A 24385-nucleotide genomic window follows, 5' to 3' on the forward strand; every position below is an offset into this window, starting at 1 on the left:
ATTTTCTAAATTGAAGATGTTTTCTAAATTACATGGTCCATAACTCCATACACATTGGCACCCTAGAAAACAAGAAAAGAACCAGTAAGCCAGTCAACAGCTTTAATCAAAATACGTAATGCCCTCAGTTCCTGTCTCTGATGTATCACTGGGAAAAAAAAACGAAAATACCAAAACAGATCAAGGATCTGTAATTTCTACAGAAAAGCAATATATTTAGAGCAAGCGCCAGCACCACTGATCACTTATTTTGTTTCTTCTGAACATTTCAGGACAAAGGCAGCTCATATTTGCAGCCAGACGTACATGTTCCTGAGTCGAGCACATCAGTTCAAAATTAGCAGATGTAACCTTTTGGGAGGAGAAACCATGAAGCAGCAGCCCGTGTGTTGAGGCACTCTACCACCAGCCAGGCTGTATTTCTTATAAAAGTCCTAAGGAATAGCTGAAGGTCAATTTAATCCTCATTAGTAATCAAAAGATAGAAACTTAATAGGATTCAAGGATCCTTCAGGACACAAGTGAGAATGTGTGCATGACACTGAGGAAATACAGTTAGAGGAGGGGAAGTGGTGAGCAAAGTGTGATGGATGGTCGGACGACTGACTGCTTCTTGCCCGGCATGCTGGGCTTTCAGCTGCCGAGCTATCTTAACTCATAGTTTAGCAACCCTAACTCAGTGTTAGCCATTTCTTTTTGGTGATATTTATTGCAAAAGCATTTTCTTTTTTTCTTTGCTTTCTGTCAAGTTTACTATATTATCTAGGTTTATGGAATCAGTGCAGCCAGTTGTAAATGTTACATGAAATAATAGAAAAAAAATACTGCCAAATGCACAGAGGAAGCTTTCCAACGACTGTTGAACTATGTTACCTTCATTGCTGTTACACAAACACATAGGATATGTCCAAAATGCAGGTTACCATTCCCAGAAATGGGATAAAGAATCTAACACAAAAATAGTTGCATGACATTTTAATACTTTCAAAATCATCAATACTTTTTTGGATTTTTTTCTGTCTGCCTTCTCTAGATGCCTATCCAAGAGTACTAAAATTATTTAGCTGAAGGTTTTTGAACTAGAGATAAGACTGTCATAGAATGCTCAGTATTTTGACTTAGACCTGCTTGAGAAAAGCAGCATATTTTTAAAGCATTTTCCAACTTAATGAACAGGTTTTAAACATGATCAGAATCAATTTTGAGTTGCTTTTCCTCTGGGTGCCAGAGATTACATTCCAACAGCAGTATTAAGTACTTGCTTAAAGTGTTTGTGGTTGAAGGAGCTTTTTTAAAGTGAAAGACAAGGCTCTACTTTAGCAAAATATTGGGGAGTCTTTGCCAAACAAAGCAAATCAGCTGCTGCAAGTGGATTTTATATTTTGTAAAAAAAAAATGAAAAAGGAAAAGGAAAAGAAAAAGGGAAAACAAAAAGAAAAAGAAAAAAAGAAAAAGAAAGAAAAAACAAAAAAGAGAAGAAAATAAGAAAAAGAAAAAAGAAGAAGAAAAAAGAAAAGAAGAAAAAGAAAAAAGAAGAAAGGAAAAACAGAAGAAAGAAAAAAAAAGAAGAAAGAAAAAAAAAGTCTGACTGATATTAACAAGTAGTTTATCCTAATGATAATTCTTGGAGCTCCTCGGGCTTTTCCAGCCTTGTAGGAAACAGAAATAAAAAATAAAGCCGGACTGGAAAGATAGCTGCGTTGTCTCTGCAGAACAGATGGCTAAAAATGTACTTGTGTTTAAATCACTTGATGCAATCTACAATATTGCATTAGTGCAACTTGAAATATTATCATTGCATTTATTTTCAACTTTTTTCAGCAATTCCCTTTATTTAAATAAATGTCATATTGTTTAGACTGAGTCATTTCACGTTGCTTTGTATCAATGACACTATGAACACTGTGTGACATTGTCAATGAATGTTTAAAAAATTACCTCTATATCAGGAAGGTTCACCTCTAGTTCCATACTAAAAATAGTGCGGGTAGCAAAATAAAAAGCATAAATGCACTGGCTGTATGTGAAACAAATTACAGATGTGGATGATCTTTAATTACATCATTGTACTATAGCAGTGAAAAATCAAACCAGGACAAATAAATTAAATACTAAAACCTAGATTATATACTTTTTAAAGAAACTTTCATTCCTACAGTGAATATAAACATAGAATAGACCCAAAGATGACGTCTTTATGGACATAAAAGACAATTGTGGCAGCTTGATACTGCTACAAACCAATCCCTACTATTGCAACCATTCTGGCTAGTTATTACACATTTAAGTTGCAGAACATTTTGTCATCCCTCACAGAAAGTGGTGTCTATTTACGGGAGAACTCTCTAGAGTAAATATATTCTTTTTCATTTTGGTAAGAGAAAAACTGATGGAAAAGAGAAAAGGCAGCAAGAATTCTAGTGTCCTAGATTCTCTTCCTTTTATAAATTAATGGAGTGTACCTAATGCGTTTGGACTTATAAATGTTATTCTACCTGAGAGCTGAGCAAGATACAGATTTTATGTCAAATAAATCTTCCTTTATTCTATTTCATGGCCTTAAAACTGATCTTCCTTTACTATTACCTCAACGTATTATGAAATGGAAATATTGTTATCTGGTTTGCATCCTTTAAGCTTTTAGAGACACTAGATATAAGGTTGTTGCACTGTCTCCAGAGTCAGATCATTTTTTGAAGTGTATATTTTCTTAGGGCTGAAAAAAATGAATAAATGGATAGATGTTGTACATGAGTGTGTGTATCTCTGAGAGTGTAACTATATGAGAAAGAATATTAAATTTATAGTGCATAGTCTGAGCCCTTTATTCATTTCTACAAAAATAGCAAGCAGTACATTTTTTTAAAAAGAAACTTTAATGTTCGAGTTATGTTTAAACTGTATTAGCACAATAAGCATCTTTTAAGGGGGAAAAAAGTGATTATTTCTTCAAACATCTGCTTTTTAAACCTACTTATTATTCAGTTATGTAATCTTTTTTATTGCTTTTCATTTACAACAGTATGGCTTAGCAGAAGAAGGAAGATTTAAATGGTGATTGAAAAGTTAAACTTGAAAGTGAGAGGCAAATATGGATAATTGATACCTTTGTTATTATATGAAATAATTAATCTCCTTTGTAAGCAATATATTTCTTCCGAGAGGTCTTGGTATTCACTGAAGACCAGCGAGAGCAGCTTTGTCATCACATTTTGCACAATACAGATGTGCAAGTGAACGTTCTGCTGAACCCTCAAAACAGAGCGTGGGTGTCACGTTATTACAGGCTTTGTATCAAATATCGTAAACAGCTCCCAAATGCGTGAGCCAGTCTCTGCTCACATAGCTGAAATGGCTTTTGCCATCTTGCCCTTGACATATGATAATGAATGTGAAAAGCTGCTGTTTTTTCTTGTCTTCTAAAGCATTTGTGTCCTGCTGCACAGCCCTTCCTGAAAGGGTTCTTCAGTGGCACCGGTTACAGTCGCTTTCTTATTCCTGCTCACACTCTGGTCATTTGCCTCAAACAGAAAGATATAATCCAAAAATACAGCCAGGAGATTGTTAGCATATTATGATAATGGTCTTAAATTTGGTTTAGGGAATGTATAGTCTTTTGTGGCTGATGGTTTGTAGGTGCTAAGGGAGAGATCGGAGTAAATATTCTTGTGGGCTTCCTGACTTAACATCTGTTGCGTAGTTACTTCAGGAAAGTAGACTCAGGGATCCAGCAATCCTTCAGTGCATTAACGTGCATTAATGTATAGCATGATTTTGGCCGGGTTACAGTACTTAAACAGCTTAATCTTCCTTCTGCTAAAAAGAAAAAATATGCAAGGAATATAGGTACCTGCTGGCATGTAAGCATTACTTAAATAATTATAGAAGCTGTTAGATGTGAAAAGACATTTGTGCATGGCTAAAAAATGTATGATAGCAGGCAAACAGCTGGAATTTATGTAGATTCTTATATGTTAAGATATGAATATGCATTATTTTATGAGACTCCAAAACCAAGTATTTACGCAGATGTCACAAGAAAATGTTTAACCGGCTGATCAGATTGGAAGAGTTCCTAGGTAACTTAGGGAGTAAGCTTGAACTAACTTTATGGCTTATAGTACAATTAATATTTCCCACATGCACAAATTTTAAATCAAAATACTGGAATATACTAAAAGAAAACCCCAAATTAAATGGAGCTGTGGTGGTAAATACACATCATTAACTTAAGGAAAACATCTCAAAGAGAAAATTATGTTTAAAGGAATTTTAAATTCATAATACATTCCAGATTGAGGTCATTCTAAAGTACAGAGCTCAGGCCCGTCAGACAGCTTTGTCTTTCCTCTGGTGTCTTCATCCACTGCCTACCTAAATTAATACATCCATATTTGACCTCAGCTAACGGGTCTCTTAGGGGAGGCTAACACTGCATGCTTTGATCTGCAAAGCTGTAACTTGGCTTAAGTGCCACCGTTAAGACCTGCAGAGATGCAGTTTTCTTGGTCGTGGTAAGGAACTGTCTGCAAAATGAGTTCCCTCAAAGGAGAGGGAAACTTGCCATTTCTGGACAACCCCCAGAAAACATGACCAACCACCCTCTAAAAAGAAACCTCTTCTGCACATCCCTAAACAAGGAAGAATCTGGCTCATTTTCCTGTTCTACAGGAGAAGGAAGGAAGGATTGATGGAACAGTATTAAAGAATATTGTAGTCAGTACTCTTTGGGGGTGAATATTACAGCAGAGCTCATCTTTGTCCTTGATTATGGTTGGAAAACCTTGTCAGTGCTGTGCAATGCAGTCTTTTTGATCTATAATTTTATTAAAAATGCTAACAATATAGCAATATTGCACAAAAATCTTTTTTAATGCCATTCCTCCCTTTCCAACACTTGATAGTCTGCTATGTGTGGATTTACCTCATCTTTTTCATTTAGTCTCACACCTATCCTTCTGGCTTTTCACGCTGTCTTTGTTTAATGAGAAAAGAAACATTGCTAACAAACAGGTCTATCTCCATCATAACTGAAGTATTTATCTAAAGGTAAAAATCATGGTGCTGCCTGTAGTGAATAAATCTGTAAAGAGTGTGGTCAAATATTTCCCTGCTATGATGCCTCTTTCCTACATTTTTTTCTAAGGATCAGCAAAGAAATATTTTCAGTAAGGCTACGGCAAGGCAACGTAGCAGTCATTACAGTTATTAGAGCAGTCATTTGGGGGGAGGTCAGAATGTTGACAAATACTAACCAAATTTTTCATTTACAGTTTTGTAAATACTTCCATTTCATCACAGGAAAAAGAACTTGAAAATAATTTTAAATATCATTATTTTGATATCTTTGAAGTGAAATACTGGTATTGCGTTTAGCAATGGTAACAATTTTTTTTTCCAGAAAATTGCCTTAGAATTAATTTATTTTCACAAGTATAAATATTACTTGATATTGAGATGAAACTTTTTGCTTTGAGTTAAACAAAGAGTTCCAGTTAAAAGGGACTTTTTTGACCCAGAGAAAATATTTGTATTGTTCACGTATTTCAAAAGGGCTTTCTTTCTAATTCAAACATGAGCCAAACTACTGATTGTCCAAACATAGCTCTATAAATAAAAAAATCGTGATTGAAGTTATGCTTCAGCATAGTTATGAGAACACAAGTTTATTAAGGCAGGAGAAGTAAGCATGATATATTTGGAAAGCGCTTGGAGTGTAATTTGTCCATCCTTCATGTTTCACTGCTTGCTCCATATGGCCTCAAAGGACAAAGCCCACCACACCACTGTTCTGCTCAGTGGTCCCCCCCCAAATGGAAATAAAGAAGCATTAGATATCTCATAATACAAGCTGTCGGTGAAATGTCTTAGTGCTTCATAGGTGATTTAAAGTCTTTTAATGAATCTCTGGGCTATTGTATATTTGGTGGGCCATTCCGTGCTGGGGATGTTGGTTTCAATATCCAGTTACGCTCCAGCTGCAGCTCAGTGAGCAGCAGAGCCTGATCTCCTGTGCTTATGTGTGTGTAAGACGAGCCCTAATGCCTTCACTCTGAGCATCCTTTACCTTCGCAGTAAAATTGCCACCCTGTTTCTCCTCTATGCCCCCACCTATGTGAAACGGTACAGCTGCCTGGGCAAGAAGATAGATTGTTTTTACTGGTGAAACCTGAGTGTAATGGTCAGTGTCTGTGCTGCCCGGACAGGGAGCCTTCTAGGAGCTTCCCCGGGCTCCTTGGGACCCAAGCTGTTTAATGAATGCACAAACTGTAAGATCTAAACATCACTCAAATCTTTGCCCTTCAGTCAAGTTATTTTCAAACTGACCTCTGGATTCACAAGCTATTAGAAAAGACGAGCGGGGCACAGGGCAACACTGTTGTAGAAGCTTATTTCCGTAAGGAACTAAGCTCAAAATTGATCGTTTGGCATATGCTTAAGGCTTTTGTTGTTGATATGCAAGTAGTAATTAACATTTACAATACATCCCTAATAATACTTTAAACATTCAAGGTAATTCAAACAGTGGAGTCTAAAATAACACTGTACCTATGAAAATACAGTTTTAAATTTGGTTATATTTGGCTTTTTCATTGAGTTTCTGGCATTTATTCCTTTAGATATTTATAAAAAGAGACTTAAAACTGTCACCAGTACAGTGAATGATTTGCAGTGAAATCAGATGCAGAGCTTGGCATCCCACTTTATGCCAGGTGCCGGCTTTATCTTGAGTTTGAAATGTATTGCTTTTTATTATGGTTTTTTTTTTTAATTTTATTTTTGAATTGGATAAGTTTGGTTATTGCAAAAGCAAGACTATTCATAACGGTTTGGGCCAAATATAGTGCAGTCAGATGGTATGCAGGTTTACCTAAAGAGCTTTGACAACCTCTTAATCTTGATATGTAGCACACCGTCTATTCTAGTCACGGTCATTTAAAAAACATATAATGCATGTCATGCTAAATTGCACACTAGCTGTTTGTTTAGTATGGACGTAATTACACCATAAATTGAATTGCAGTTGGAACTGAAAAACAGACCTGTAGCAATATTTTCAAAGTTTATAGGTCTTTTTGCTAAACCGCATCTTAGATTTTCCCAGACAACCTATAGTCATCTTACTGCCCATTAACACACCTTTCTGCATGAGGTAAGGGAAAACGAGCCTCAGGGGCCAGCAATTTACATTCTGATTTGACAATATTTTTAAGTCTATGTGTAGTTTTAAGTAGGAGTCCAGGACATGCTACGGTACTAAGGTCAGTTATTAGTTTGCTTGTCTGGAGATTCCTCCTGCTCTGTGGAGTTTTGATATCTGTCTCATACTTGAAATTCTTCGGTCCTTGCACTTTCAAAACTTCCATTGACTGATCTCAGTATTGATTGCTTGTGAACTGTAACAATCCCTCTTGCTTGTCTGATGTCTTTAATCTTTTTATCCGTCTCCATGACTAATCAATATTTATATTGTCGTGGAGGCAATATATCCACATCCAGGCTCATGTGTCTGCAAATTCACAGAGTGTGTTTGTAAGACAAATTGTTATAGAAACAGCTAAACGATTTCTGGGATGGAAGAGGAAAGCATTCCAACATATCCTAAATACAAAGACACGTGTGATGGAGTTACCTGTTACCTGCTAATGCGTTTTCTTTCTACCAACAGGTCCCATAAGCAGCATTTTGGTGAATAAGTATGGTAGCCGGCCTGTGATGATAGCAGGAGGTATCCTGTGTTCATTTGGAATGATTGCTTCTTCTTTCTGCAATAGCGTCCTGGAACTTTATCTATGTATTGGTGTCGTTGGAGGTAAGAGTCCTGTTTAAAAGGTATTATTATATTATATTATTTTATTCTATATTATTCTATATTATATTATTTCTAATACTGTTCTACCAATGAGCCTTACTGATCAAGAACCCACTGTGCAAGGCATTGTACAAACGTAAACCAAGAAGGTAGCAAGATCAGTTAATTTCTGCTACCTGAACTATCTAATCCTTTAAATTAGCTGGTATGATGTTAAATTATTTCTTAGGATAATTCAGGAACAACTGATGATTTTATTCGATAAATGCTGTATGTATGTAGTGTTCCACACTGCACTGTAATTATGGTATAAAAATTGATTGGCTTGTGACAGCACTTATTACAGTCATTTGTGTAGAATTTCATATTCATTCTTTTAGCTTTCAATCATGTTGCACTTCAAACGGGGTGGCAGAGGCTAGCAGAACTCTAGTAAAAATGCGAAAGCTAGTACCAGCTTTCTGTAGGTTTGTAGATACATATACTCTCACAGAAAAGTATAACAACTTCCAGCTCAATAGCTTTTCTGTTTAAAATCCCCCAGGGTCAATCCCCAAATAAAATTATTCTTATATCATCAAAGGCAGGGATATTGCCTAAGGCAATGAACAACAATGATCATAAAGCCAGTAAATTAAATAACCTGCTTATCAAAAGTTGTGATTTTTTTTTAAACTACCTCCTCAGAATAAGGAAGGCAAGTGAGATGAAATATTTGTAGGTAATAAATGAATGGGGTAATACTTGTTCCTACATTCAAGCTCGTCTTGTTTTATGTTGGGACTAAAGGAGTCCTTCTTTGTTCAGTGATTATTTCTTAAAGCTCTTATTTTTTACACCCTAAACTTGAGGCCCACTGAAAGGGTGAGTGGTCTGCTCTGATGCATGTCCTCTACACTTCCACCTTTAGTTGTGACTTCCATACCTGGGGAAGTGGAGCTGAATGTGCTCCAAAATAATTAGCCATCTTAAGCTCCACTTTTGTATACAAGTTTGATCTTAAATAGAGCTGGAAATAAGAAATGAGGAGATTTATGCATTTAAATACACCCTGCATTCATTGTAGCTGAGGTGACATTTAATAACTTTTGTGAAATGAGCCAAGAGAGAATTGCATTATAGCTTAGTAAATATAAAAATGGTGAGTCAAGGCCCTGATACCATCATTCCTCTGTGGATTCCCCTGTCTCTATCATTGCTGAAATGCAACAAGGAGTTTTGGGTTTTATTGCAATGGTACAGGGGGAAATGGCAGAATGCCACCACGACACAGTCTTGTGTTAACACACGTAGACAGCAATGAATCTGTATTTCATTCCCTGATGCTAGTTGGTTTCTGTCTTCGATGGAAACCACTGGATTAGATCTTGGTCATTTTAAAAATAACTTGAAAGAGGTGTGATATGTTTTTCAGTGCATGACCTGCAATAATACTGTCTTTTATGTGTTGTTTAGGTCTGGGTTTAGCTTTCAACTTACAGCCTGCCTTGACCATGATTGGCAAGTATTTCTATAAGAAGCGTCCCATTGCCAATGGATTGGCCATGGCTGGAAGTCCAGTGTTTCTGAGCACATTGGCACCTCTCAATCAATTCCTCTTTAATGCATTTGGCTGGAAAGGAAGCTTTCTCATTCTGGGAGGACTTCTTTTGAACTGCTGTGTGGCTGGGTCACTTATGAGACCTGTTGGACCGAAAACAGTCCCTCCTGTGAAAAAAGATGTTGAAAAAGGTACAGGAGATTCTACCTTGCACAAAAACAACAAGAAGTCTTTTTGGCAAACTATGAATAAATATCTAGATCTGTCCCTCTTCAAACACAGAGGGTTTCTGATCTATTTGTCAGGAAATGTCATTATGTTTATCGGTTTCTTCGCTCCAATAGTATTCTTGGCTCCTTATGCCAAGCACAAGGGAATTGATGAATATTCTGCTGCTTTTTTGCTATCTATCTTAGCTTTTGTAGACATGTTTGCTAGGCCTTCAATGGGACTTGTAGCAAACTCCAAGTTTATCCGGCCAAAGATTCAGTACTTTTTTAGTTTTGCTGTCTTGTACAATGGCGTCTGTCATATCTTGTGCCCTCTGGCAACAAATTACACTGGCTTGGTGATATATGCTGTATTTTTTGGGTTTGCATTTGGAATGGTTAGCAGCGTTCTTTTTGAGACATTGATGGACCTCGTTGGGGCTGCCAGATTTTCCAGTGCGGTTGGACTTGTCACCATCGTGGAATGTTGCCCTGTGCTCATAGGCCCTCCTCTAGGAGGTAAGAATCTCTATTATTCCATTTTTTCAGACATTACAGCATAATCATGCGATTTAGCATTGAATTAATATAAACACTGTTCTTAATGTTTAATGTTTTCGCTGTGACTGTAGCATCAGTTATCTTTGGGCTTTACAGCTGCAGATCCACACGAGAATCTAAAGGCATACATTGCGTGCTTGTGCAATAGATAGATTACGAGCATTCCCTACTGGCCCATCAATCCAGGTGATAAATGTGTGTTTTCCTGATAACACGTAGTGCTAACTTTGCAACCTTGATTTACGTGTATTCAGCTCCAATTTGCTCTTTGCCATCACAGTTCTTACTCTCTTGAATGGGTCAAATCCACCGGTCAGTTGTTGTGAAGATCTCACGGAGCGGCTTATAGTTTCTCTAACCTATTGGCAGCAGGAGGAGCACTCGCTTAAAATTAAAATAGCAACTTTAGTTTGTCTGAACGGAGAGGACTGGCATTTATAGAGAGAAGAAAGTGGCAGGGAGGTGCCAGACAGGACAGGGGCACGCTCAACAGCCTCGGCAGGGTCCACGCACGGTGGGATTCCAGCGCGGTGCCGTGGAGCGTTGCGCCCTGGCGTGAGTTCACGCCACCGCAGCCGGTCCTTTAGCCTCTTACTAGAGCCAACACATACATGTAAGGCAATTCAGAGTGTGAACTGACTGAAAGATGGCAATGTTGCCAGCTTCACTCTTTTGAGTGTAACGGGAGCTTAAAGGGAGCCTGGGGTTATAGCTTGGACTATATTCATAACTTTTGGGCCTCCAGCACCCAAAACGATGAAGACTCTTGTCTAAAGTTTTTTTGTTTGCTTGCTTTTTAGTCAGTACTTAGTAATGCTGTTAGTAAGTTTTATAATCTTAAGGTTTCTGATGATATAAGAGACTAAAGAAATAGATGCTCAAATCTTATTGAAAAGTATTGGTTACTTGTGTATGTCTCTATTGCAGTGTAAGCCCAACAGTATGAAAATAAAGATAGTGAGATTACCAGCCTTGTGAACATACACTATACCCACATAAACAGTGCCACAAAAGGCAGCAAGATTACGTGTGTCCAAAACCATTTATACATATCAAAGTATTTTGAGGGTTAGTCAGTATTTCTATGAAAATAGCAATGTCAAGTGAAATTTTAAATATGCGAAAACAAATCCATTCACTTCAGTGCAATTATATTTGTCCAAGTGCATGTTTAAAAGTCCTCAAGATACTCCATATTTCCCTCAACTTCTAAGATACAAATTGAATTTGGTAATGGCAGAACAGCATCTATTCTTCTCACACAGACTCTTCCTATGCCATCTAGTGGGGGGAGGGAGCCTGGGACCACCAGAGTCCAGCCTGTTCTGTTAGGTTCTGAAATCAGTATTAATATTAACTCTAAAGATAGTAAATCTAATATTTATGGAGCATTAGCAAATGCAACTCTTTACTTTTCAGTATATTTGCTTTGCAGAAGTTTTGAAAAGCATGTGTTTGTGCTATAAAAGTATGAATAATTGATTTATCTTGTTAAATAGAGACAGCAAAGGGGATGAACACGTGGAAAAGCTGAATTCCAGCTTTGACTAGTTCATATCCTTTAAAATATTATTCTGAAGTAATGTTAATGCGGAATTTCATTTTTAATCATCAGTTTTATGAGACTGCTCACTGATAAAAAACAGTAAATTGTACTGTTTACACTAATAGGTGAATTATGCACTTGCAGTGCTATTTGAGTTTTTCCTAATACTAGGCTGGAGAAATAAAGAAAAGACTAAAACAATTTAATGGCTTGTAAATGTGTATTAGGTGTACAGGCTGGCATTATGGCTTCAACCCAGTAAAAGCATCTAAATACATACTAAATTGAAGCACGCAGGTTATCCTGTGAAATTCAATGACAGTGTAGCAGAGTTCAGAGCTAAATACTTGGATACGTACAAATGTTGATTTGGGAGTTGGGAAAATTTAGAAAGAATGGCTCATAAAGTGGAAGGACAGTTATATTTTATTTTCCTTGTCATGACCAAATTAATCTCAGAGTTGTGGATGAAATTTTTAGGGGCAGGCTTCATAGTTTAAAACTCAGCAGTTGAGCATGAGAGCTGAAGGGACAAGCCTTTCTATCGCTTTCACCAGTCACAGGAAAGTAAAAGTGAAAAGCAGGCAGTTGATGCACAGTGACAGCAGCCTAAAAAGGCACATACCTCTTCATCCTATTGTCTGTATGCAGCCTCCGTGAGTGTCAGACCGTCACTCCAAAACAATAGGAAACAAAATTAGGAGGTGAATAAAATAATAAGGCTATGTAAGAATGAAAATGAAAGAACTAAAAAACTGTCTGTCATTATTCATTAAGCTTTAGTTACTTTGTTCTTCAATATTTTATCATTGTCGGTGATTCCAATAACAATTGCTACCTTGACTAATCCAGATTTCGTTAGAGTTCCTCTATATATGTTAGACAATTTGAACACATTGAAAATGCTTTTCTGCTCCAACTTCAAAACCAAGCAATATATAGCTATTTCTCGGAGGGAAAGATCTAGATTGGATTGGGTATCCTATTCTAAAGATTCAGTTTCTCTGTTCTTGTCTTTGTATTTCAGGCTGGTTAGTGGATGTTACCAGTGAATACCAGTACATGTATTTTGTCTGCGGAGTGATTGTGATTGTGGCCAGTATCTGGCTGTTCATTGGCAATGCCATTAACTACAGGCTTTTGGCAAAAGAAAAGAAGTTAGAAGATGAGAAGCAGAAAGCACAGAAGAATGCTGACTCAAAGGAAGCGGAACCGTTAACAAACAATGAGAATGAAGATGCTGCCAGCAGAGCAGATAAAGGTCTTGAAGATCCTTCAGAAAGAGAAACCAATATTTAATCTGCAATATAGCTCAGAAGGCAACATTTATGACTTCCATTAGAAATATGTCTTCAAGACAGAGGCCAGGTTTTGTGGTAATAATGATCAGTCACAATATTGGATGGGAACAGATTTTTGCCCCGTGGCAAGACTCTAAGTTAAATTACTATCTACCGTTTATTTATTTCAGTGATACAAAATTGAGATTACAGAGGTAGTGACTCCATGCAAATGAGTCCATCAGAGTATGACTCTGGACAATCAAGAGTCAGGTAAACCAGACTATAAAGCCTTCCAATGAAAAACAGTTTTGTGTCAAAAGTATATCTAATGCAAAAGTATCTCCTAGTCTTATTTGGGAAGATACTTTGTGTTCATCTTTAGAGAATTGTTAAAGTCTGTTGAAATAATCTGCCCAAACTGTACTTACCACTAATATTAAAAAGAATATAAGCTCAAACATTTGTTTCAAAAGAGACAGAGTACCTGAGTGAAGCACACTGAAACATTTTCTCTTTTGTATGCCCACTAGATCAAAAAGATACATTATGTCTGTATAAACAATTATAATATGGATGTAAAAGTTAAGGCTAGAAGATGAACAATTGGTGGGCACCATCTCTAAAATACAATAAACAGCTGAATTACAATATATTCCAGAAGTTGTTTCCTCCTGTGATAGCTGACTACATTGTACTTCACCATTTACATTTGAACACAAAGTACGTTCAGACCTCACTAATTCAAACTACGCTAAAATCTGCCTGTACATAAGAAGATTTTAAAGCAAGATTTACATCGCTAAGAGTGGCAATCAGTTTGTTATTATGTAATCCTGTATGGCTGAAGGATCTGGGCTGTGAAGCCTTCTTCCTAAAGGGACTAGATTCAGAACCTGTTACGAAGTCAAAAGGATACTTACCCTTGGCTTTTGTGGCCTGAATCAGTTTCATGGCAGTGACTTCAAAGTAGATGCTTGGGTTTATTGGCAAGTCATTAGTTGGTCCGCTGAGAGGAGATTTAAGGTCTAACTTCAGGTCTTTGCAGACAGGTAATTTCATACCAGTTCTCACCTCCCTTTCCAAAGTGTTTAGTGAAAAGCTACTTCTTTTTTGTAATGCCAGTTCAAGCAAAAATGCTGCAAGGCACATTGACAGTGCCAGTCTGGAACCTTTGTACTGACGTATCATTTTTGTGCAGGATATTTGGTCTTGTGTCTACAATTTCACACAGACACTCATATAAATCAAAATGTACATAATTGTTCCTCTTCCTTTAGGCAAAAGAAAGCATAAATCTACAATTTTACTTTACAAAAATGATTTAGCATTGCACTTGAAAGGTAAAAGTGCAAGCTTCTGAAAGTATTCAGTGAAAATATTTCTGTTCTATTTGTAGGTGAGGAAAGGTGCTATTCGTTTTGGAGAGATGCATATAAATGCCTCAGAAGTTGTGAAAATTAAGGGTCTGATTCATAAAATATTTATGCACTGTTTATGCAGGATACACATACACTCAGTTCCAGGAAAAGAATATCATTCATTTTAGCCCTCTTTTAAATCTCAAAAAGTTGCAAATATATTGGACAGACAGCTGTGCTAAACACACTTTGAAGCACCAATAACAAAAGAAAAAAAAAATAGTAAAATCTAGCAGATTTTAAGAAAGCCATTTCTTAAGAGTAGTGTTCAATATTATTATTTTCAATCTTCTTCTAAAAATTTTGGTAGTGCTTGCTTCTATTTTGCTGGGTTATCATCTTATATACTATGAAGTTCCACAGTAATGCTGAACTTTTTCATTATCTCAGCACTGTTTTGGGGGAGAAGCATCATGAATCTGCTCACAGCATGGTACAGAAATGAATACCTACTTTTTACCTAATTATATGCAGGAAAACCAAACATCTTCTACAAGTCCTGTAATTTTATAGGCACATCAGCAACAAAATATGTGCATTTCAGAGTTTTGGGAGAAAATACGGGTTAAATGCTTAGATTTGAGTGGTGAACTGTGTAAAGGAGAGTGATTTTGTCCCAGTAAAATTAGAGTTCCTCTCCTAGCCCCCAGCTTCAGAGAAGAAATAAATACACTGCTCCTCCTTCCGAACCGTAGCCCTGCCAGCAGCCCACGAGGTAAAAGCATTGCTCTGTTTCTGGCTATACAAACATACAGGGTGAATTCCAAGATCTGTGAAGGCCCTACGTGCCCAGAGCCAGAAAGTGATTAGGAGTTTCATAGACACTAAGCTTTCATACAGTGAGGAATATCAGTTATAAATACTGGATTGTAAAAGATGAACTGAAATTTTAGCTAAAGAATAGTCATCAGGAACATCACTCTGCTCTTGACAGCAAGCAGTAGAAAGGCAGAGGTTATTTGAAAAGAGATTAATATAGAGGCTGAACCAAAATGGCTGAGGCAAAATTCTAGGTGCTTATTATCTCTTTGCAAAAAACAGCGTCATTAAGAATACAGGGTAGAAGACAACAAGTGTCAACTTTTGACTTAAGTCTGCTGAAAGTTGCTGTTGAGTAAATAAAGGACTCAGGAAAAAGATGATAAAAAAGGGCTTTCAGGAAAAATGAAAGCAATTTACCTGTTTTACGCAGGATTAGAGAATATGATGCAACATGGCATAGGAAATAAGGGAAAAACAAGGTTCCTAGAGCCATAGACACAACTGACCACCAGGAACAAAAATTATGTTGCTATCTCAGCAGAGATAAAAATTTGAATAAACACAAACCTCTGCAGAGATACTACTCTTTCATCTCTGGTCAATTATGTTAAAAAATAATGGGAGTAAAAGAGCTGCTTTATCACCACTCACAAAGTGCAATTTTTAATCCCAGAAGGTAAAATGATGTAGCAGGCAACTGGAGCAATATAAAGTAGGAACTGAGTCAAGTGAAACATTTCCTTACACTTCCTTCATTACTTTTTCTCTTATTACTAGCAGCAAAATAAAAACCATCAGAATACTCTTGATATTACTGAATGTTAAAGAAGTTAAAATCCAGAGATGAATGAAGAAAATTGGAACCATATCTATGCAAAAACTGCCTGGAATTAAAAAACTGTGTCTTCCAAATAACAGGTCCTAAAGGGGCAATTGCCTTGTATAGGTAGCTCTTATTTCTAAAAGTAGTAATAATAAAAAATTGCCTTGAATCACCTCTATACTGAGCAGTAAAGTAGCAAAATGAATATAACTTGCCTTCAAACCCCTGAATATCACTCCTACAGAGCTGTAATTTATACTGCAAATAATTTCATCATTTCGTTTCTGCTTTCAGGATAAGACCCGGGTATATACCATCCCTCTAAATTCCCCTGGTTTCTTTTTAATTACCTTGCCCCCAGTCTGGACCACTGCACGGTCAGGACTAGGAGATGCCCCAGCCCTACGATGAAGAACTGTACTCTCAAACTTCAAGACTTGCCACGTGCATCTGTTACACGCTATGGAGTCTGTAGTCTCTGTCAGTCAGCGCAAGGAAATCCTTAACTGGTCTTAATCTCACTTATGTATACTTCATCCTTTTCTTTTCCCTGCCACAATATCACTGAGCCTAATTACCATCTTGCTCTTACTTGAGCAATCAAGAAAAATAATGCCAAAATTTTAAAATTAGTAGGAAAGGGGATAACATCAATAATATTTTTCCTATTTAACATCAAGGTTAAATTTCAAGTAGTTTCAGAGTACACATCCAGATACTTTTCTCTCTTTAGGGGTTTTTGACATCATACTCTAGTAGCTGGAGAGTTCTTCTGTATTGCCCTTTCCAACTCCAGAGAAAGACTTGTCACTGATAATTCTCAGTACTTTTTCAAGAACATATCAAAATTCCACCCCTCCCACCTCTCCCTATTGAACTGTGGTTGCAACTGTTGCCAGTTCTGTATTTCCATTAAGTTCACAAAAGCATCTTGTTATATGAAATCCTGTAGCATAAGTAGTCAGACTACAATCCTTTTATTTCAGGAGTGTGATTTGTGAACTGTTTTGACAGAGTTAGGCAAAGTCTTATTTTATCTTCAAAGAGATATTTTTTTTTTAAATTGTTCTGTCCTTATGAGAGGAAGTTCAACTTATTGCTGAAGTGAATGGCAGCAGTTTCACTGACATCATGATTCAAAATTCACATGAGTTTTAATGGTCTTCTTGCAAATCAGCATCCAGTGTGCTTAGAAAACATTTGGCAGTGTGTACCTAATTGTTACTCCCAGAGAACTCTCGTTCCTCTTGAAGGTTCCCCACTCCCACCCCCAACCCCATTTTCCATTTTGATGTACCACAAAGAATTTGGACCTGGAACATAGTGACTTTTTTCTTAAATGCTTTCTTGTCATTCTCTTTCCTCAAATGCCTAAGCAACATTTTTCACACGCTATTTTCAGGTCTGGATGGTTGTGAGTGTTAGTGGGGAGATATTATTCAGATGGATGATAAGCTACAGATACCACATACAGCCAGATTTGGGGCAGCCATCAGGATTTCACTAAATGAAGCCAGTGACCAGTTTTATAGATGAACATGCTATAACTGATAGCGACAATTTTGCCTATAACAAAATTGAATCAAGGAGACTTTTGTTAGTTTCTCTATAGATGACTATTTTTCTACTCACAGAGAGGAATATAAAGGAAATTTTTAAATAATTATTTTCAGAGATGACATATCAATTTTAACAAGGCTCTCTGGATTTTTGGGGGGGAGGGTGCTTTTCTGATATTTGTGCATATATATATTGAAAGTGTTTGCATGTATTATCACATTTTTGATCACAATTTGCATAAGCATTGCTATGTAATTTCAACATAATTTGCATGTTGTTGTTTTGCAGTTCAAATTTTTCTCGTCATCTACCTCTCAATTGAAGTTTGGAGACTTGCACGACCCTGGAAGAATACAGTTAACAAAAAGTATAATGATAAAACCTGTACAGACTATTAGAAAGTCTCCCAAATATTTGAAGCTACCTACAGTTCTATTTTTAAGGCAGTGCATATTTATGACCAAATTCTTTCTATCAATTGGCATAGCTTTATTAAGTCTAAAGACTTAACCCATACTGGTGTAGTTTTTACATCACTGAACTGGTATAAGAACTCAATGTGTCATTTAGATATCCAAAGTCTACTGCCCTTTCTGTGAGATACTGGCCTTCCTTTTTTGGTTTTTGTTTGTTTGTTTGTTTGTTTTCTTTCCATTTCTGAGTTAGTGGAATTAAATGGAAACACTACTTAGTTGATACATCAAAGCAGTTTTAAAAAGTATTACAGAACACTTTGCAATTTGCATCCCTGAAAAAAATGTTTCTTTGGTTTAGAAATAACACAGAGTTCTAGCTTGCTTTCCCTTTTCTGGGGCAATTGAGGGAGATGGTCACAAAATGTTGGATCAGGGACAAGGTATAATGATTGTTCTTCATATGCTCTTTACAAAACCAGAGATGATGATTGTTTATTCAAAGATATTCTTTTTAGTCTGCAAACCATTCCTGCCTTCTAGGACCTACTACAAAGTCTACCGAAGCCAACATAAAAAAAACTATCAAGAGTCAAAGAGCTTTATCAGCCATTGGAGGTGATGTGCCTTCAGTGGAGGCTTCAGCCTTATTTTCTCCATATCAGATCTCAGGAGTATCAGATATAACACAGCAAATGCAGGATTTGTTGCAACTGGCAAATTAAGCTACACCTGCATAATATTCCTAATGAATCAGTCCCTAAATTAACGCACAATATGTATTATTTTTATAGTCTATGTAAATAAAAAAACCAAACACCATAAACTCTGAATGTAGATTATAAAATATAGAGGATATATTTAAATAAATATCTGAACAAATCTGTTTAACCCCAAAGGAAATTATCTATTTCCTTTCAAGCCTTCCTTCAGCAGTTTATATTCTTCATTTTTCTTATTTCCAGAGAAAATGGTTTATGTCTTTTGGGAATGTATATATAGACATATATATAAGGGAATATATATTCAGATGTGTGTATGTGTGTATATATGTATTCCCCTATATAAAAAGCTCTAATTTATATATATTATATATATTTATGTATATATAAAATATATATAATGTTTTAGAGTAAGTTGCATACTGTGCCTGATAAATGAAACATATTTGTAAGCAAATAAAAGACTTCAGCAAATGACAGAAAAATTTAAAGGTTTTCTGTAAGAGTGTATTTTATTATTTTTCAGTTTCTGCTGGTTTTATTTATAGTAGAAATTCATTCAGAAAACTGCAATATTACATAACACTGGTATTTCAACCATTACTCAATTCAAAGTGGCCTAAGATCACGGACAATTCTCCTTGTTGTTAGAGTGTAAAACGTACGTTGTTGCTGAGGGGGTTGGTTGGGTGTTTTTGCTGGGGAAATACTAACTAGATGGTCTCTGAACAGACTGCAACACACAGACTGAGTTCTCATCTGTTGCAGTATGTATGACAAGATCATACAAAGTATTGATGGACATGATATTCTTGTAAAAAGTATGGAAAATGAGAATACTCAAGGCCCGGCAAACAATATTCCTGTTAAATTACTATGGGCAACTCTCCAGAACATGAGACTCTAAAAACACTGACAATTTTTTATACCTTTTCCAGGTTTGGTTTTTTTTTTATTTTGGGTAGGCAACCCCATGAAAAGTCTACATTTGCCTCTGACTCTTTAAAAGTTCTACCTTAAAGTTATTGAGAGATTTTTCAGAGTGGTACATAAAGCACATGTATAAATACCCTTCCTGAAGTGTGACATAGGTGCATTTTCCACTTATAGCCTACTTGGAAAGTTCACCGTATCTGCAGTCTACCAACAGAACTTGGTATTGCTATGCAATAATTAAACATGCAGTAGCCATTGTTGTTGACTAACAAATTTTTTTTTTCTTTTTGTATTTTGCAATACTGTACGGTTTTTACTTGAATATATTGGCTAGTTTTTTTTTTTTTTTTTTGGACAATCATTTATTAGCTAGAGGTGCTATTTATGTTCCAAAGAGATCTGGGTGAATGGTAACATTCTCTTTCTAGATGCCAAATCCTTTTTTTGGCCTGACAAAATTCATTGTTCATAATGTATATTAACCCTGTACAATGCTTATGCACTGCATTACATTGTATTTAAATGCAATTTTGCTCATTAACTTCTATTCCAGGCTTGTACTAGTGTCTAATATGTCAAGTTTGTCCATATATATTTATGGAAAATTACAATGAAAAATGTGTATGATAAGCAAGTGAAAAAAAAAAAAAAGAAAAATGAAAATAAAATTTCCATGTAAAGTTTCTGGAAGGATGTAAACGGTGGTTTTTTTGGACTCTTTAATGGTAACCTATTTACACTTTTGAAGTGTGCAAATATTAATAGATATATTAATTGATTCACTATTGAAATGTAGGTAAGATCTCAAAATCACTTCTCCTTGCTTACAGAAACAGAACTGGAAGATTTCCTGTGTAGGAAAGATACTACTAGCAGCAGAACAGGCTACCAGTCCCTTGCAATTCCTAATTCTACCATAATTATGATTTAATCTCATACGTTACTCAAATACCATCTGGACACCCAGGATTTTTCCCCATTACTCTGATTGGGATGTTTATCTATATTCCATCTACGTGCTATATCATTCATTTGTCACTAATAGTTGTTTTCATACAGAAGAGGAATTTATCCATGTGGCTTGAAATAGTGGATGGAGATAACTCTATTTCATCTCATCTTTCTAAGCGTTCCCAGATCGTATGTATTTGTCAGTTGACTTAAGGTTATGATTGCTTGCACCGGTTAAATTGGTGTTTATTTATAGAACGTGACTCGATATTTAAAATTAGAGATATTAAGGAGATATTAGAGATAATATTAATATTAGAGATACTAACGTCCTTTGCATGCTGTCTACACATCTTTTACACAGAAGCACAATAAGCTACTAGGAAACAAAGGTGTAAAAGATAAACTATTGAATAAGAAAGAAATAACTTTGTCTATGAAAGCAAATAGTCTCTATTTTTATATTTCTCATGCCTGTAAAATCTATTTTCAAAGAATGTTAGCTATATGTTATCTATAATCTTCTTGATATGGAAGTGTTGATTCACCTACCAGAGTATATTTAGATTTTCTTTAGATTCTCGCCCTTTGTAATATTTCCATATTTGAGTATTTGTAATATTAATAAATAATGCATTTTCAGGCATTGACCGAACAAAAAATAAAAATAAAGTTAAAAGTACGTAGTGGTAAAGCTGTCCCTTTGGCACGATGAACCAGGTATGATATTTAACCCTGCTCAAAGACTTTGTTGATATCACTTGCATGCCCAAAGATATGTTGCCTCACAGAATTGATTGCATGACTAAAATACATTGCTGAGTAATAACCGCTGAATTCAGAAAAATCATACCTATTCCTGAGGTTTTGTATTTTAATAGTTCAGTGGCAAGATAGACGGAGACCTCAATCTGTATTTTGTCTCTAAGGTCAGCTGTTACTCTTTTCCCACAAATGGTATTTTATTCTAGTAATGAGGCTTTTTAGCTCCACTGATTATCTCAAACTGAGTTAATAGGTTACATTTACCACTGCAGCTCAGCAGTAATCACTTCCACAGTTTTACTCCACTGATCCTTTACTGATTGCCATTCAGTAAAGTTCCTAATCCATAAGATGCATGTACTTTAATACATACAATATAATTATATCCCTAATAGTATGCATGTGAACATTCATTTTTCCTCATGCCTCCTCTTTATAGACCCTGGTACGCATGTATTTGCCATAGCACGTTACGCTTCAGTTCATCTTCTTAAACTGAGATAAGACAATCCTCTAGAGATCAGGGATACTAAGTTTATTGTTTAAATATAAAATCAGAATCGTAAGCCAAAGAAAAATAAGTGAGATATATATATAGTACATTAACAAGAGACATAACTGGTGATTGACATTCACTGGTTGAATAAGTAGTTCAATTTTCATTAAGTGACTTCTAATTTCCAGTGCCTGATGACGCCAAACTGTAAGTATATTCCATGAGGTAACAAGTATTTGGTTAGACTATATCCACCCCTTCGAACAACTGTTTTTCTCATAGAAAAGTCCTGCAGGATCCTATTGTATAATATAATGATGTTTTCACCTCAAAATGGAGATGTAAAGACATGATTCTGTTGTTTCTTTGACTAGCATGAGACCTCAGTCTTGTAGTCTTTTCTGTGCAAAGGAACTCTTGACCTAATCCACAGTTACACTGTTTTTCTCACAAGATGTAAAAAAAGATGATTTACCTGGAGAAAATCCAGAAACACTGAGGCAGAATGTTATTTTAAGGACACTTAACACACTTTTTGTCCATTAGCACATATGGATCTAATAACACCTGGAACTGTACTTTCTTCAGTTTAAAATTTTGGAGTTGCAGATTCCAAGTATTATTTGCAAATTACCTCAAATCAATATTTCAAATTAGCATATCTCAAGGAAAAGTAAGTTGTCAAAACTAATATTCAACTTAAATGATTTTCTTCTTAGCATTTTGTCAAAATTTAGAGTAAATAGGCCTGGAAGCTAATTAAATTACTTCCCCTCTTTCCTGTGCTCTTCTCATCCTAACTTTTTCACTCATATTGACCATGCTGAAAAAATATCCATCAAGTACAGTAATGCATTTTAGCTGCTAGACATGGATCTTCTTTTAAACAAATTACACCTGAACAACAACAACAATGGTAAGTAAAAAAAAAAAAAAAATTGAAAAAAAAAAGTTATTTTCCAACTGTTTGGAAAAGCAAAAACTCTCAGATGTTACATGATAAAAAGCATCTCTGAGAAATTTCTTGGAAATGGCCAACTCTCCATAAAGAAAAAAGTGAATTAAAATGCATGACTGGAGGAGATACTGTTCAGCATTTGTAGATTTCATCCTAAAATCTTGCACCTATTATTTCAATTAAAGATAGAATTAGATGTTAATGTCTGGAAATTGACAATTTTGAGTGCTTTTAAGCATTAATATCTATGCAAGGGGTTTGTTTTGTTACAAATGCTATGATTTTTTTTTTCTTTTGATATGTCTATTTTTTTCTGAATTTAATTATATTTTTCCCCCTGGAAATTGTGTAACTGTAGTTAATCAAGCAATATGTATTTTCTGTATAAAACTTGCAGATTTATTGTGATAGCAGAAGGGTTTTAGTGCCTTCTATACCAAACTATATACAGTCCCAGTCAGTCTTATGGCTGTTCCCCTTCCTACTTCCCCTTCATATCATTCCTCATAAGCTGGAAATGTGCACAATCTATTTGAACCCTTTAATGTCTATGAAATTGGAATGGGAAATTTGCTAATGCCATTTTCCTTGTTTCTTAATTTAAGAAGTTCATTGGCACAATCTATTTTGGTTTTATTGTCCTTGTCAAAGTTCATGGAGACCTACAAAAACCACAAGCATTTAATAAAGCTCTTTAAATGGTATTTGAATTCTGAGCACAAAAGCCGTATGAAATATTTAGGAAAACGTGTTATTCAAACATCTTAAAACTCTCAAAAGTTTCTGTTAGAATAAGTTTAAACTGAATACTAATAGAAAAGATTTGTCTTACATAAGCTGGTTCAGATATCCATAACTTGTATGTGCTTGTATTTTCCACAAAATAAATATTTTCAGAAATGGTCCTGTAGAACCCTAAAGCTGTAGCTATGCACCAAAAGAAATGGCAAAGTGTTCTGGAATATCACACATGTGTCAGTATTCTCTGATGAAGAGTTTATTTTGGAGGAACAGTGATTCATTTTGCCAACCATCATAACATACTTTGATTAATAACTGCAATTCCAGTTTGGCCTGAATGATAGATGAGTAGCAGTTAGGCATGATAATTATTCAGTTCAATCACTGAACTGAATAATTGGGGAAAAATGGTTGAGGTTGAACTGAAGGGTTTTTTTCCTCTCACAAAAAAAGTGTTTCTTTGCCTTAATTACAAAACAAAGCTTTTCGATTCCATTTTGGGCCTTCTGAGTGGAAATAAAGGCAGAGTTGGAGACCATTTATAAAACAATAGGATTCGGCAATGATCACATTATTCATCAGACATTCATCTGACAGATTCAGTTCGTTCTTCTGCCTGACATGAATGAAGCCATGATTCCCTCTTCTAAAGCTGCCGGGGATTCAGGAGCGCGTTGCTGTCCTGCTGATAATTTTTACTGCTGCAGAGACTGGCAATCTTTTGTTCCATTTCACATGGCAGCATTCTAGCACCTGGACTATATGTCTTCCAACAGCAAATATTTTATGCAAAGGGAAGGAGCACCAATAAAAGAAATTGCTCCTACCTGCACACCAGAAAAATCCTACGGAATTGTGTTTGGGGATTATCATAGGAAATGCATCAGT

The 24385-nt window shown here is 35.8% G+C and overlaps 1 protein-coding gene and 1 long non-coding RNA gene across 5 annotated transcripts in view; one reads left to right on the plus strand and one right to left on the minus strand.

Moving 5' to 3' along the window:
* Positions 1 to 13600, plus strand: part of SLC16A7 (solute carrier family 16 member 7) — a 77216-nt gene extending 63616 nt beyond the window's left edge. For all 4 annotated transcript variants that reach the window (XM_030014938.2, XM_030014942.2, XM_030014941.2 and 1 more), the window contains exons 3-5: positions 7670 to 7813; positions 9269 to 10081; positions 12697 to 13600. In XM_030014938.2, the coding sequence (XP_029870798.1) occupies positions 7670 to 7813; positions 9269 to 10081; positions 12697 to 12968 (1229 nt within the window). In that variant the 3' untranslated portion in view covers positions 12969 to 13600. The remainder of the gene's footprint in view (positions 1 to 7669; positions 7814 to 9268; positions 10082 to 12696) is intronic.
* LOC115341629 overlaps positions 1 to 24385 on the minus strand; it is a 42410-nt gene that overhangs the window by 5166 nt on the left and 12859 nt on the right. The window lies entirely within an intron of this gene.

This window comes from Aquila chrysaetos, chromosome 5, assembly GCF_900496995.4.
Source record: "Aquila chrysaetos chrysaetos chromosome 5, bAquChr1.4, whole genome shotgun sequence".
Classification (NCBI taxonomy): Eukaryota; Metazoa; Chordata; class Aves; order Accipitriformes; family Accipitridae; genus Aquila; species Aquila chrysaetos.